This window comes from Lygodium microphyllum, chromosome 1 (assembly GCF_053477565.2).
Source record: "Lygodium microphyllum isolate KBCC chromosome 1, Lygodium_microphyllum_v1.1.10, whole genome shotgun sequence".
Classification (NCBI taxonomy): domain Eukaryota; kingdom Viridiplantae; phylum Streptophyta; class Polypodiopsida; order Schizaeales; family Lygodiaceae; genus Lygodium; species Lygodium microphyllum.
In genome coordinates this window covers 128,984,364-128,998,904 of record NC_141135.1, presented here as the reverse complement: position 1 = coordinate 128,998,904, position 14,541 = coordinate 128,984,364, and the positions used below count along the sequence as shown (strand labels likewise).

The 14,541-nt window shown below is 40.5% G+C and overlaps 1 protein-coding gene across 1 annotated transcript; it reads left to right on the top strand.

Annotated features, from left to right (window-relative positions):
• The first annotated feature begins 1,065 nt into the window (after window positions 1–1,065).
• LOC148041674 (uncharacterized) lies at window positions 1,066–2,477 on the top strand. Its single transcript, XM_087681166.1, has 2 exons — window positions 1,066–1,593; window positions 1,698–2,477. The coding sequence occupies exons 1-2, from the start codon at window positions 1,429–1,431 to the stop codon at window positions 2,364–2,366; spliced, it is 834 nt and encodes a 277-aa protein (XP_087537292.1). The 5' UTR covers window positions 1,066–1,428; the 3' UTR covers window positions 2,367–2,477.
• Window positions 2,478–14,541: the final 12,064 nt, after the last annotated feature.

The window sequence follows — 14,541 nt, the reverse complement described above, 5'->3', positions numbered from 1 at the left end:
CCATTGAATGCTCTTATACATAGATATTTCCTTTTGCTTTATTGTTCACCTACTTTTTCATTCATTAGTTTTCCAAGACCTCCTCTTACTAATACTTACCTATGTTAAACACAATGTGTCTATATTCACATGATATTCTATACGCTTTATATCTCTCTTCTTATATGATAAGAATGTAACCAATCATTAGCTCTTGTTTATCTATTGGTGATGCTTTTCTTGTATCGTTAAATGCTTTTCAAAAGTGAAATAAATTGTGTCGAACATACTATAAATGAAGTGGTCAACACAATTTGACATAGAGTAATGTTGATCTTGTAAGCTTGTCCTGTGATTGCCAAAAAGATAAGTGAATCCCACACATTACCCTAAGCTTTGAGACTTACCTTATGTGCATTGTGAAGCATAGTGTAAACCAAAATGATAATTGTATTTGTGCATCCATCCTTCTTTTTATTTACTTTAGGAAGCACTTCCATAACAAGGTGAACCATGCATTAAGGTAGGCCCTTGTGATAACATCACCTTATGTTGGTCTAGTGCTATCTAAAGGTGACACCATCAGGAGTATTTGAGCTTCTATTTCTTTAAGTGAAAGAGTAGAATGTCATCGATGTACTCTTTGTTTCTATTGAGTGATAGTCATGAAGACATGCACAATACTCAATATTCTTTACAACTTTTTCACTTTCTTGGAATTCTTTCAAAAGGTATATGCCACTAGTAGATCAATCATATCATATTGTTAAATGAATAAGTGAGGATGTCCCATTGGTAAGAGAATCTCAAAATAGTGAGCACTAAAGGTGCATATGTAGCTTTAAAAAACTCCCACTCACAAGTGCTTGTAAATGTGCACAGCAACTATATTAAAGGAACACATGCGTGCATGTGCGGGCACACATGCATGTGTACATGTACACACACACATGCATGTGCACGTGCACGCACATACACATTCCCTATATGACTACAATATAACACATTAGTTTAATATTAAGACAAGTGTGCAAAATAGGAAATGAAGTAAGTGCAAAAGAATACCTAATGCTTGAGGCATTTCTAAGTTGCATTACTCAAGATTTTATAACTTGCATTTTTCAAGCTTTTAGGTTTATGATTTGAACACAAACTGTAGTTTATCTTTGAGCCAAAACATTGCACAACCTAAATTTGTGCTTAGTCCTTTGAGTTGTTCGCCTATGTATCCTATCGTGATAGTCATGTCCTGCTCCACTCCAATGCTACTAAGTCAGAGCTTTGCTCATTCTTTGTTCTTCTTATGCTTAGCTGCTGCTGCTTCTTCTTCTTCTTCTTCTTCTTCTTCTTCTTCTTCTTCCTCCTCCTCCTCCTCCGTCCACCCCACAATACTCCTTGCAGCAGCGTCCCATACGTGATTTACTTGCAAATACCTACTATAAGGTTATCATGTGGCAAGATGGGAAGTTGGATGCCATTTTGGTCTCCATGGGTATACTCATACTCTTGTTTTACCATACGATATTGGCTTATAAGGTGTGGAGGGCTCCCTATGACACGGCAATTGGAATCAACCATGTCGTTCTCAGGGCTTGGGTTCGAGCTACTATGAAGGTTTGATAAGGCATTTGCTATTCTCAATATCTACCCATTTATATGCTCAATGTCCTTTCAAAGCTGTCCTGGAGAACTATGAAAGTTGTTTCTCTGCTTTGCAGGATGGCATTAAAAACGGCATATTTGTTGTCCAGACCATGAGGAACTCCATCATGACATCATCTGCACTCGCAGGATTGAGCGTGACACTGAGCATGATGATGGGTGGAGTACTGAGCACCTATGAGAAGGCAGAGCGCTATGAGGAGGTGAGGAGGGTGGTAATTCTACTAGGGCAGAGAAGTGGGTTGCCCCTCAAGGTGAAGCTAGCGAGCCTCATGCCATGGTTTGTGGTGGCAGCATTCTGCAATGTGCGGTCTACGACGTTCTATGTGAGAGCGAGTACGTACTTATGGATGCCGTGTAGTGAAGGAGAGGAGGAGGTGATATCGCCCTCGATGAAGGGGGAGGTGTTCGAGAGGGAGATGGTGTTCGCGTCAGTGTATAGGACGATAGGGGAGAGGGCGCTGGTCTGCGCGGTGCCGGTGATGCTCTGGCTATACGGGCCTTGGCACGTGCTGGCCGCCTCCCTCCTCGTGGTTGCCGTCCTCCACTCCCAGCTCGACAAGCCCGACAGGCCCCTCATCCGGTGCCACCCCCTCGCTTCGCCGTCCCATGCGGAAGACGTGGAGGCATTCTCGCCGTTGCTGGAGTCGTCCTGGCCCCCCGACCCACCAACCTGCAATCTCTGCGCCGGCCACTACCATCAGTCTCATCTAAGTGTTCACTAAACATACGCTTGTAAGTCTTGGACGATAAGGAGTGTTAAGACACTCGGAGGATTGTAAGAAATTTTACCCATATTAGTACATTGATGCCTTTCAAACGTATTCCTACCTCTATGTTTGTCTATCAATCTCTTTGTCTTCTTCTTCTTCTTCATCACCACACCCACCTACCCACCCTCCCCATCCCCATCCTCACTCTCTCATTAATCACTAGTAAGAGCACTAGTATAACCGCCTTGTCATTTAGCAATGCATATAGCAATGTTGCAGCATGTATGGTTGAAGGTCTACTGTACTGCAAACAAGGGTATGAGACTAAAGGGTGTAGGTAGATTCAAGGATGGAATGAGAAGAAAGTGAAGTGATTTCGAAGAAAGAAAGAATAAGATGAGAAAAATAGAGGTGAATCCCAATCATTCCATCTCATATGTTCAACCAAGTAGACATTTTACAATACATTTGATACATCTCATAGAACTGTCACGACAAGAGTAGACTCATACACTTGGGACGATAGCCCATCACACATGAGACTATAGCTCAAAATCCGCATTGATAAACACCAATTTGTTGATCATAATCCATATACAATAGGAAACACCTCAGAAGCTCATACAAACATCTTTTTAATAGTGGTTGATGAAGGCATACATCCACCATAATCAAGACATACACGTGGTATTGTAGGTAGTCCTATTAAAACCTTGTAGGGGCCTTTAGTGTACTTTAGCCTTGATATTCATGTTTATTACAATATCTAATAATGAGGCATATGCACCCCCAAATCCAAGAAAAACTAATAATGAGGCATATGCACCTCGGGGGGTCCACTAGGGTTTACTGTATGGTATCACGTGAGTGTAAGGGAGGGGGCTTATTTAAGGGAAGGAATGTACATTTTATAAGGTAAGGTCCTATAAATAGGGGGTAGAAAAGGGGTATTTTCATATATTTCTTGCACGCAGGTGATGTCTCCTTATTACTATAGTGAATCCCCCATGATATGCACCTCCAAATCCAAGAAAAACTCGATTGTAATGATCTAGACTATGTTTAACATTGATCAAGAGTCTATCCAGATTGTTAGACCTTCAAAAGAACCTTGTTGGAGCTTCCAAATCCTCTATAATTACTTTATGTCAATCTTTCATAGTCCACATCAGCCAACAAGATAAGCTCAGTTAGAAAAAACTCTCCTTCAATGATCAATAGTAATTTCTATGATAGCAGATGCCAAGAAATCAAGCCCGAAAGCAAGTAAAAATCTCTGTAATAGAAGCAAAGATGTAAAGAATCCTTGTTACCCTAAAATTCCTTGTTTTAGACTTGCCAAGATGAAAGAGAGAGCAAGAACATCTATTGCAGCATTCAACCCTGTTTTCCCCTATTCAAAATAGTCCAAGAGACCCCTCTCCCCCTTTTCTCACCATATGACTCCTATGCATGGACCAAAAGTCACAATATCCCCCCTTTGATGTTTAAGAGTTTGTCCACTTGAGTTGAATGACGTCCTAGCCTCTCCTTTCTCCCCTTTAATGCCATGTTTCCCGATTGGGTAGATCAATGTGTGTTGCTTTGAAATTATGTTGCAATAACCCCTTTGATTTCATGTTTTTCTTCTCCACCACAAACTCCAATCTAAGTCACTTAGGTGACTATTAAATTTGATAAAAGATCCTACGAGAATTATCTTCCATATCTCCAATAATTTCATTGTAACTAACATGACTTCTCATTGATAATGCCAAGAGTAATACGTGAATTGCAGATACAACCTATCCCTCTACTACTAAGAAGTCAAATCATGAATCCATAACAACTCCCGCTTTCACACTCTAAGCCATTAATCCCATGAAATCCACCCCCTCCCAACCTACACATCCTCCAAAGGTGCCATATAGGTAGCCCACCGAGATAAAAAATCCAAACACCTATTATCTTTATGTTGTGAGTCTAACTACTCCCATTGGAATTGTAAGACATCAAGAGTGTGACATCCCATCCTGCTGTATCCCTTAGCATCCATCCTTAGCAATGATAGCTCCTATAATATTTCCATACTTGTAAATCCACCTGGCATCCAAAGTTCATATATGAACTCATATTCAACTGCATCTTCAATGTCTACCACTTCCTCTTCCTCATCTTTGTCAATTTTCTTATCTTTTAGCAAGCTCACCAGCGGAGAGACCTCTTCTATATTTCCGTTTTTTTTGTCCTGATCCTCTTGCCTTTTTTTGGAACCCACATGTCAGCCTTATGTAGCTCTACCAAAGCATATGTCACATATCATAGATTACATCCATTAGACTCAGTCTCTTCCTAATCAAAAGACTATCTTATAAGATCATCATGTAGAAAATTGCTTGTATCTTCCAAACTATTACTCAAATTGACAAGCTTTAAAAAATAAAAATGTAGCCCCACATACGATCTACAAAAATTTTCAAGACATTAACACCAAATTATGAAGGTATAAGCTCCTCAAATGTTATGTGTATCTTGCATCTATTCTTTACAACATGAAGATGGAACCCCTTTTAGATACATCGATGACTATTAATTTTCGATTCTCATAAATTGAGATCTTCACAAGCTCAAAAGACTTGTTCTCTACCATCTTCTTGATGAAATGATAATGCACCTCAATGTGCTTTGTGTCCACATCGTGGAAGACCGGATTCTTGGCCAACTGAATAGCACTCATAGAATTTGAATGTAGTGTAGGAGTAATAGTAATACCAAGGTATGTCATCATTAGGATAGCCTAACAATAGGGCCTCCTTGCAAATGTAGGAGATACAATAATACCAATGTCTATCACCAAGATAGCCTAACAGTAATACCAAGGTCTGTCACTAGGATAGGCTAACAATAGGGCCTCCTTGGAAGCCTCAGTGCGTGGCTACAACATACTCTTCCATAGTAGTAGATAAGGCTGTGCATTTTTGCATAGTAGACATCCAAGAAATGACACCTCTAGCAAAAGTAAAGACATACCGAGAGGTGGACTTCCTACTATTTGCATGTCTTCCATAGTCAAAGTCAATGTAACCCACGAGTATAGTATCCTAACCACCATAGCAAATGCTCATACTATATCTATAGTGACTTTCAAGTGCCTCATGATGACCTTCACGGTGTCCCAATGTCGATCGTTCTAAGGGGCCCCTTATAGCGATAATGTGTGATGTGCATGCCAAGAATATGTGAGGCTTGTCCCATGTCTTTCATCTCAAAGCTCTATGCGAGCTAACTTTCAAGGTATCCGTCTCATCATGAGCTCTCCTAGAAATCAAGATATCATTTGTATAAAGTACCAACATAATAAGGCTACCATCACGAGCCTTCTTTGTGTAGAGACATGAATCCATATCACTACATGTATATCCTTGTGAATGCATAAAAGCATCAAACTTATGATACCATTCCCTAGGTGCCTACTTAAGGCCATAAAGACTCTTCCAAATAAAATTATTTTCAACATCTTCAAATCTTCATTGCCTTCTACTTATAGTCTCTTACAACTATTTTGTTCTCTTGAGTCTCCAAACCTACACATACTTTGGCATATACCAAAGTATTAGTGTTCAGAAAATGCAAAGTCTTTCTCAACCATATCCATGTCATCCTCTTCTTCTTCCATATTGTTGAGGTCAATGCTTGTATCCAGCTCATCCAATTCATATAATGTATACTCCCTTCACTTAAATAGCTTGATCTGTTTACTAGCTATATGAATGTGTAATATCGTTCCATCCAATTTAACAAGTGAATAGGTAGTATTGTCAAATACCTGCCTTACCACATATGGACCAATAGACATTTTATTAGTGGCATCATGCTAATTTTACAAGCTACTATCATAAATCAATACCTAGCTACCTTCATGTATGGCTCTTGTCCAGAGTCTATATCTCCTATCAAACCGTTTCTTATTCTGGAGCCTATGGCTACCTTTAACTTCTCCACTACTCTTCTAATGCCTTCTGGACTTCTTTCCGATTTCCTTATGGATAAAGCCAACAACTCATCTCTATTCAACCCCTCTTCCTAGGGTATCACAATCCATGTAACATCCATCTCTTATATGGGCATGATGGGTTTTTGGCCATACATCAATTCAGTTAGCATATATCACATAACAACACTATGAGTTGTTATATTATCCCACAAAGCATATAAGAGTAGCTGTGGACACTCTTTCATCTTCCCTCCACATGATTTGGTCAAGGCCTTAATGATAGGCCAATATCCATGTTCACTTTTACCATTGCCTTCCGAATTATAGGCTGAAGGAAGAGCCAGCTTTATCCCCAAGTGAGAGAAGCAATCTCAAGCTTCATTTGTATCCAATTCACCACTATATGATTTGCTAACTTACCCATGACAATAGAAAATCTATTCCAAGAGAAATGTGCACATTGCTTGAATAGGATTTGTCCTAATTGCTTTCCCTTCTACTTGATTTGTCAATTCTTCACATGTAAGCATGAGGTACTACATCTGCCATAAACATGTAGGCATAGTAACCAAATCCACCACCCATTTAAAATAAAGAGACAACATATAGGCTGGTTGCAACCCATCCCAATGCCTCACTGACGAATACATCTGACAAGAAGAACAAGATTTCACAAAGTAAGAAATGTCTACATACATCCCTTGCCACCAATATCTTTCTTTAATGTTCTAAAAGGTGCCCCACACACCTATGTGGCTAGTCCACAAGCTTTTATGGAACTCCCACATAACCTATAAATGTGTGGCTCGATCTCTTATAAGAACTTGTAGTGGAGCTCCCCTCTTTTTCTTAGCATGCTTCCATAAAATATGCATCCTTCAAGAAGAAGCCATATTCCTTTCTCTTGATCCTCTTGAACTCCTCTCCTAACCATTCTTTGCTCTTGGAAAGAGTGTTGACATATTGGCCTATTCTCAACCATTTACCTTCATATTCCTCTTTCAGAAACACCTCCATAGTTGAAACATAACACTTATGATATTTTTTTTCTATTGCACCTACCTTTCCTATGGCTAAAAACTCCCTCTTTGCTACCAAATCCCCTTCAATAGTAACATTCCTAGATAGTATACCTACCATACTTGCTAAATTTATTATTGTTCTAGTATTTATGATAGCTATATCAACATTTAAGACATATGTGCTTGCATATACAATAGTTGTACAATTAACCCTTGCTATAATTTCATCATTTTCAAATAGAAACTCCTCTTTATCTTGATCCATCATGCCATCTTCATCTTCATAGTATGCTCATGGTAACATATCAGCCCCACCACTAGGTCGTTTCTCACAATATGTTGTAAATCAGGGTTGAGTGAATTAATATAAGCTATCCAATGCAACATGCAATGTTGAGAGTAGTGCAACTGGTTTATCACATCCAATAATGGTAGAAAATCTATCTAGACCACTACATGAGCATCCATAAAATACTCTCTATCATATTTAAGATAACCACTCCCCAAGGCTCCCCCTTTACTTATGGATACCTTCGTTGCCTCACCCTTTTCTCCGAATCTAATAGCATATCCATTCCCTTTAGCATCATCCTATCCCATTTCCCATCCAATACCAATAGGGCTCGTATCGACAGTGAGGATGATAGGCCTTCAATCTGAATAATAGCCCTCTTTAAGGTTGGCACAAAAGTTTGCAAGTTCTTTAGCTTTCAAATAGCCTATATATGATGCTTTTCCCAATGAAACTTTTACCCCTTCCTTAATAATTGATAAAGGATTTCAGCCAAATGCATAAGATGAGGGATCCATATAAAATAGAAGACACATGCACCCAAAACCTCGTAACTTTTGATACATTGGAGCATACCTCCTGCATCCTGCTAATCCCATCAATATTAATTGGTGAAGGCTTTTGACCATAGGAGCCACACATATGCCCTACAATCAACACCTCCTCTATACTCGATAGAGTGACATGCACTTTCTTATTTTTTCCTTGCACTTCACAATAGGGACATCATCAAGAAAGGGTATTGTGAGCTGTGGGATATAGTCTCTTAAGACCTTATGCATCGCATTCATCATGTGGGAAATTGAGTTAGTTTCTCCCTATGGAAGGGTACATATGCGCACCAAGCCAGCTAGTGTTTTCATAGTAGTGATATCTCTCCTCTCTAATGCAAGTTGACATTAATCATAGCTTGATTATAAATCCCCCATGGGGTAAATTGCCTTGCCAGCAAAGGCTTGTGCAAACTCATTTATACTAGACGGTGCACTTACATTTATTATCATGAAACACTATATTAGGGAATTTGGGAGTTCTCATATAGTTTGGAAATTTCCAATATAGTAATATTTTGTAATAGGCCACCGTAATGACGACACCCCCCTTTTTTTAAATGCCACGGTTGTCGTTGTAAATCCCCCCCTTTTGTTAGAAAAATAAATAAAATAAAAATGAAATTTTTATTTCGTCACTCTCCCTATCGACGCCATCTAGGTGGCGGAGGGAGAGGGAGTTCAACTGCACACATAGACGAGGGTAGGAGGAGTCAAATCGCGGGATGGAGGAGAAGTCAAACTACAAGATGAGGGAGGGAGCCAAACAAAACTAACAATTGCATGGTGGAAAGGCCATTCAGGCCATCTGAATGGAGGAAGAGGAAAAGGGCGTCATGTCACACCCCCTCCTCATAATATCCTTCCCCCCCTTCCCCCCCCAAAAAAAATCCCGCCTTGGACAAGGGGGATAGTCTTCTTTCTTCGTCCCCCTTAACCAACACCCCCCCTCCATTATAACTCATTTTTCTCCCCTTTTTCTTTCTGGAGGCCAGCTATTCCTTCCACCACCCCCCCCCCCCCCCCCCCCCCGCCTTTTGTCACAAAAATTTTGAGAAAGAGAAGGAGAGGGAGAGATAGTGAAGGAGAGAATGAGAGACAGAGGAGAGAGAAGGGAAATCTAGAGTAAAGAAGAGTACGAGAGGGAGAGAAGTGGTTCAAGAATAACTCCCTTATTGGGCAAAGGCTCGAGAATTGCTTCTCCTCGCTACAAGTCCCGTAGTCACTCCGACGGCCTCCAACAACCGTGAGAGTCAAGACGAGCACAAGGAACCTCGGAACCAAGGAGACCTTCGTGGGAAGTGAAGGTCGCTTCAGACTCCAAAATGGCCCCAAAGTGTAAGCTCTCCCAAGTAATCAGAAAGGCCATGACTACAGGAGAAGGATCGGGCAAAGATGCCACTATCAATAAGAATGGTGTATCGGGCGAAAATACTAACTAAACCAGATATCACTACCGTGTCTCGAAAAATTGAAAGCAAATATTTAAGCATAGGCATCATTAGGGAAAAAGTCATACCTCGCATCGGGCAATTTGCATATTTTGAAAGATAGATGAAAAGGGTTTAATAATCATGGGTTGTCGGAGATAGATTGAGTATCTATGGTTCTAAGATGGAAAAGATGATTACTTGATAGAGTTCTAAGATGGAAAAAATGATTACCAAGTGACACAACAAAACCCTAGACCAAGATCTTAAGATGGGGGGACCAAAGGATAATAACCCACGGGAGCCATCATATGAAACTATAGTGTAATTTCTTTACCCTAATACATAGTAGTGAGGTCAAGAAGAGGGTATTCTCTATCCCCTAGAAAATAATGAAAAATGACGCCTAGGCGAGAATGATCAAGAAAGGCGATGTTAGTGTCAGAGATGAGGACTCCACCTTAGTAGATTTCTTGAGAGCACTCGCCTTTATTGTTTGTTTGTGCTTGTAAATCTAGATTCAATGTCTGTGAAAGGAATGAATGACCCAAGCTCACAACAGAAAATTGAATAATGAATTAGGTTGAATTCAAGGAGGACGGGCTAAGCTACCCCTAGTTGGCCGCCAACCCTAGCCAAGGGGGTTCCAAATAACCATGACAAGAACATGGACTGAACCCACCACGATAGGTCTCTCCGTGGGCCAGTTTGAATGTAGGAGGATGCTTGGATGACGGGGGGATCTGGTTGTAAATTCCCTGCCTTTCGGGTCCTACTCAAACAATCTATGTGACTCGAGATAGATGCTCGAGACCCTATTACTAGTGCAATGGCGAAAACTTGGAGGAAATAAGATGCATCCCCATGGATTGCGGAATATGTCCTTTTTGGACGAGACTTGTATTTTAGTTAAGATGATAATATAAGGTTTACTTCCAAAGAACTTGCATAGATTGTTTTTGTATCAATGCCATAAGTTACGCAAACGAAGCATGTTTTCTAAAAGGCATAATTAAGAAAGATGTTTTTAAATGTCCCACATAAATATGATAGGACCTAATTAGGTAACCAAAGAATGCCCATTGAGGGAACCGGGTGGGCGGAATCCTCGATGGATCCGTTCTACAACAGGGTGGTCCCAGAGAATCGGGAGTCATCTTACAGGTTTCTACCGGCATTCGACCTTTAGGAATCGTTAACTTGAAACATGACTCATGCCGTTTTAGTGGACCGGAATGGGACTGGGCAAAGAGGTTGAGCGATGCATCCCTCCCATTTTCCATTCTCTTTGAACCAAGTGCGGCATGGGTGTGCTTTGGCTTGGGTATCTCTATGAAAAGTAGGATGTCCAAGATCCAATGCTAGAATGCTGTTAAGAGACCTTGGGCTCTAGGAACCCAGATTTCAAGGCGATCATAGTGGGTTTGGGCCGCGAACGTTTCGTTGCGAAACGCACTCAGGAAACCCTAGGTGACAAAACCCGGAACATTCCATGGGGGTGCCGAGTAGCAACACTTGGATTTGTTTCTTGATGGATGATTAACAATGTGCTTGGAGAGCCGTTAGGCGGGCATGTTATAGTTGGTATTAGAGCGAACCAATGAATAAAACAATCTAGGTAGGGATAAATTGGAAATGGAGAAGTGATGTTTTCATTAGGAAAAATAATTTTATGTGTTACTCATTTGTGGATTGTTGCGGCTTCTAGACTTACGAGGCATGGAGCAGGTTCCTTGTATTTCACATCATGGTCAAGATGGCTATGAACTCTTCAAGTTATCATTGATGATCCGACATGATGGGGATCCTGGATCGACTCTATAACCCTTCACCGATGGACCTGGAGCATGGGATACTACTATATAGATGTCAACCAACTCGCCTATCTTCAAAATAATCTGAAGAGGCTAAAATGGTTGGAGTACTTGAAGGTCATCAAGTTATTCATCTTCCACGAGGCTCATGTAAATTTGATCCTACACATCGGATGTTGGCAAGTAGAAAAAAATCGCTATATCTATGATGAGGTTGTCAAAGTCTTGCCAGCTATGCTAACAGAATTAAAGTAATTGGGCAAAACGAACGACTTGGCTACCAAAAACGGGGACTTCCCGAGCTTCCCATGACTTACCGCTTTCTGAGAATCCATTCTCCAGTCCATATTCCTATTCTGTCCCTGTGGTTGAATCCAATAGGGAATTATTAACTTGGCATTGATGTATCTATTGGAAAGAAAATCATCCTAGCTAATCTCTATCGATTGTCGAATAATTGTACTTGTGGCCTATGCTTCTTTATGAATAAATAAGAATTTTATGCTCATTTGAATTGTTGTATAGTATCGATGAAAAATAATTTTGGGCACGGATTCATGAGGTTAGAGAAATGTAAATGTTATCTTAACACGAAGGTTTTAATGCAAAAGCAGATACAACCCCAATCACAGAACCACAGTCTTGTGTGCGCACTAAGCCTAGTGGAGGCACAAGAGAAGAAGTTTCTCCTTAAACAGATTAAACCACCAAAATTCGATGGGAAGGGGAAGACTGTTGAAGCTGATGCCAAAGTGTGGATTGAATCCATGGAAGATTACTTTAGTGCACTAGGAATAATACATGTGAACCAGGCCATGATTGTCAAGCTCAAACTTATTAGAGAAGCTAGGCTTTGGTGGAAGCAATGGACCAAACAGTCTCTGAAAACACAATAACTTGGGATAAGCTAAAGGAAGCTGTGCAGGGAAGATACATGCCACATGTATACAAAACTCAGAAGATGAATGAGTTGTTCAAATTGAAACAATTGGGCCTTTCACTGGAAGCATACTACTCGAGATTTGTCTCCTTGCTGAAATACGCTCTGACCATGAGCATTCCCCAACAAGTTTTGAAGTTCTATGATGGGCTGAACCCACCATTGAACACTCGGTCAGAATCAATGCATCCTTTGGATTTGCAAGACACATTGATAAGAGTAGGACCTATTGCCCAAGAAGTCCAACCAAAGCCCAGGAATAATAGACCATGGTCTTACAAGGACCAGAATCCAGGAATGTTGAAAGCTCAATTCAAGAGGCCTCAAGGACAAAGTCAAGGCCAACGGAAGAAGCCAAGGGCAAATGCAATCAGTAACTTTGTCCCCACTCAAAGAAGATCAAAGCATATGATGTTTCCATTGTAATGAACCTGGACACTTCAAAAGGGAATGCCCAAACTTGGCAGAGAGCATCACCAAGGGAAATTCAGTAGCCAAGATAGAGCTACCCATGGCCGCGACTGTGCAACAATGGGAAGGGAAAAAACTTCTAATATCTCCACTAAGGGAATCAACAAAGAAGAAGATCCATCCATGGAAACTGAGATTGAGAGGGCATTCATTCATGCCGCTCTCCATAAAAAGGGACCAAACCGCCAATTCTCAATAATCCAAATACCATCAGATTACCTAGGTAAGAAATTCAAAACCTTGATTGACTATGGCAGCATCGATTCCTTCATTTCACCAGCTTGTGCTAAAAGGTTAGGAATAGCCACTGTAGCTACACCTACCTTGCTTGTTGAAGTAGCAAATGGGCAAGAAATCACTTGCACTAGACAAACTGCCAAGGTGGAATTCCTACTCGGAGACGAGCCGACATATGTTAAATTAAGAGTAATGGGTCTAGGAGTCCATGAGTGCCTACTCAAGATGGATTGACTAATCCCCAATGATGCCCACATTCATTGTGGAAAAGGACAAGTCTCCTTTTGTAATCCTAAAGGTGAGTAGTTGACAACATAGGGAGAAGCAGATAAACCAAAAATCCAGCTAGTTAAGGTGATGTGAATAGTTTAGGGGATAAGGAAAGGATTACCCATCTACTTGATCAAGCTAAAAAAACCCGAACAGGGAGAGGACACCAATGAAGAACCATCTTGACTAAAACAGTATGCGGATGTGTTCTCAGAAGAGTTGATTGAATTACCACCACCTAGGGAAGTGGATCATGAGATCAAGCTAACACCAAGAGCTGCACCAGTCGCAAAAAGGCCTCACAAGATGTCCATTACAGAAGCTATTGAGTTAAAGGAATAACTCAAATAGCTATCGGACCAAGGGAACATACGATCCAATAGTTCTCCTTGGGAAGCTCTAGTCTTGTTCCAAAAGAAGAAGGATGGTACACTTTGCCTTTGCATCGATTATAGAGGCATGAACCAAGTAACCATAAAAAATAAATATCCTATCCCAAGGATAGACGAGTTACTTAATCGATTGCAGGGAACAAAATCTTCTCTAAGATTGATTTGAGGTCACGATACTATTAGATCTGCGTCAAAGAAGAAGATATTCCTAAGATGGCATTCAACACAAGATATGGTCATTTCGAATTCATAGTAATGTCTTTCAGATTGATTAATGCCCTTGCCACCTTTAATAGACTAATGGAGAACATTTCTAGACCATATCTTGATGATTTTGTGCTTGTCTTCTTTGATAATACCTTGATTTATTCTAAGGAAGAGGAGGACCATGAATCCCAAGTTTGCATCGTCCTTGAGACCATGAGAACTCATAAGCTCTATGCTAAGGAGAAAAAGTGTGCCTTCCTCAAGAGGCAGATTGAATACCTTAGATTTATTGTGTCAAATGAGGGAATCTTTGTAGATCCTACAAAGGTCAAGGATGTCCAAGAGTGGCCTCCACCAACTACTATTAAAGAAGTGCGTAGCTTTCTTGGATTAACGGGTTGGTACATGATCTTCATTAAGGAATACACCTTAATTGCACCTCCCCTTACAAATTTACTGAAGAAGCAAGTTGCCATAGCATGGATGCCCACTGAACAATCAAGTTTTGATCAACTCAAGCATATCTTAGTGACATCACCGATTCTAAAGCTCCCTGACTTGAGCAAGGAATTTGAAGTTGTCATGGAT

Bases quoted from the DNA above. Each gene is read 5' to 3' on its own strand.
- LOC148041674 (XM_087681166.1), top strand. From the start codon at position 1,429: ATGTGGCAAGATGGGAAGTTGGATGCCATTTTGGTCTCCATGGGTATA. The intron at 1,594-1,697 runs GTTTGATAAGGC...TCTGCTTTGCAG, and splicing joins GGGTTCGAGCTACTATGAAG to GATGGCATTAAAAACGGCAT.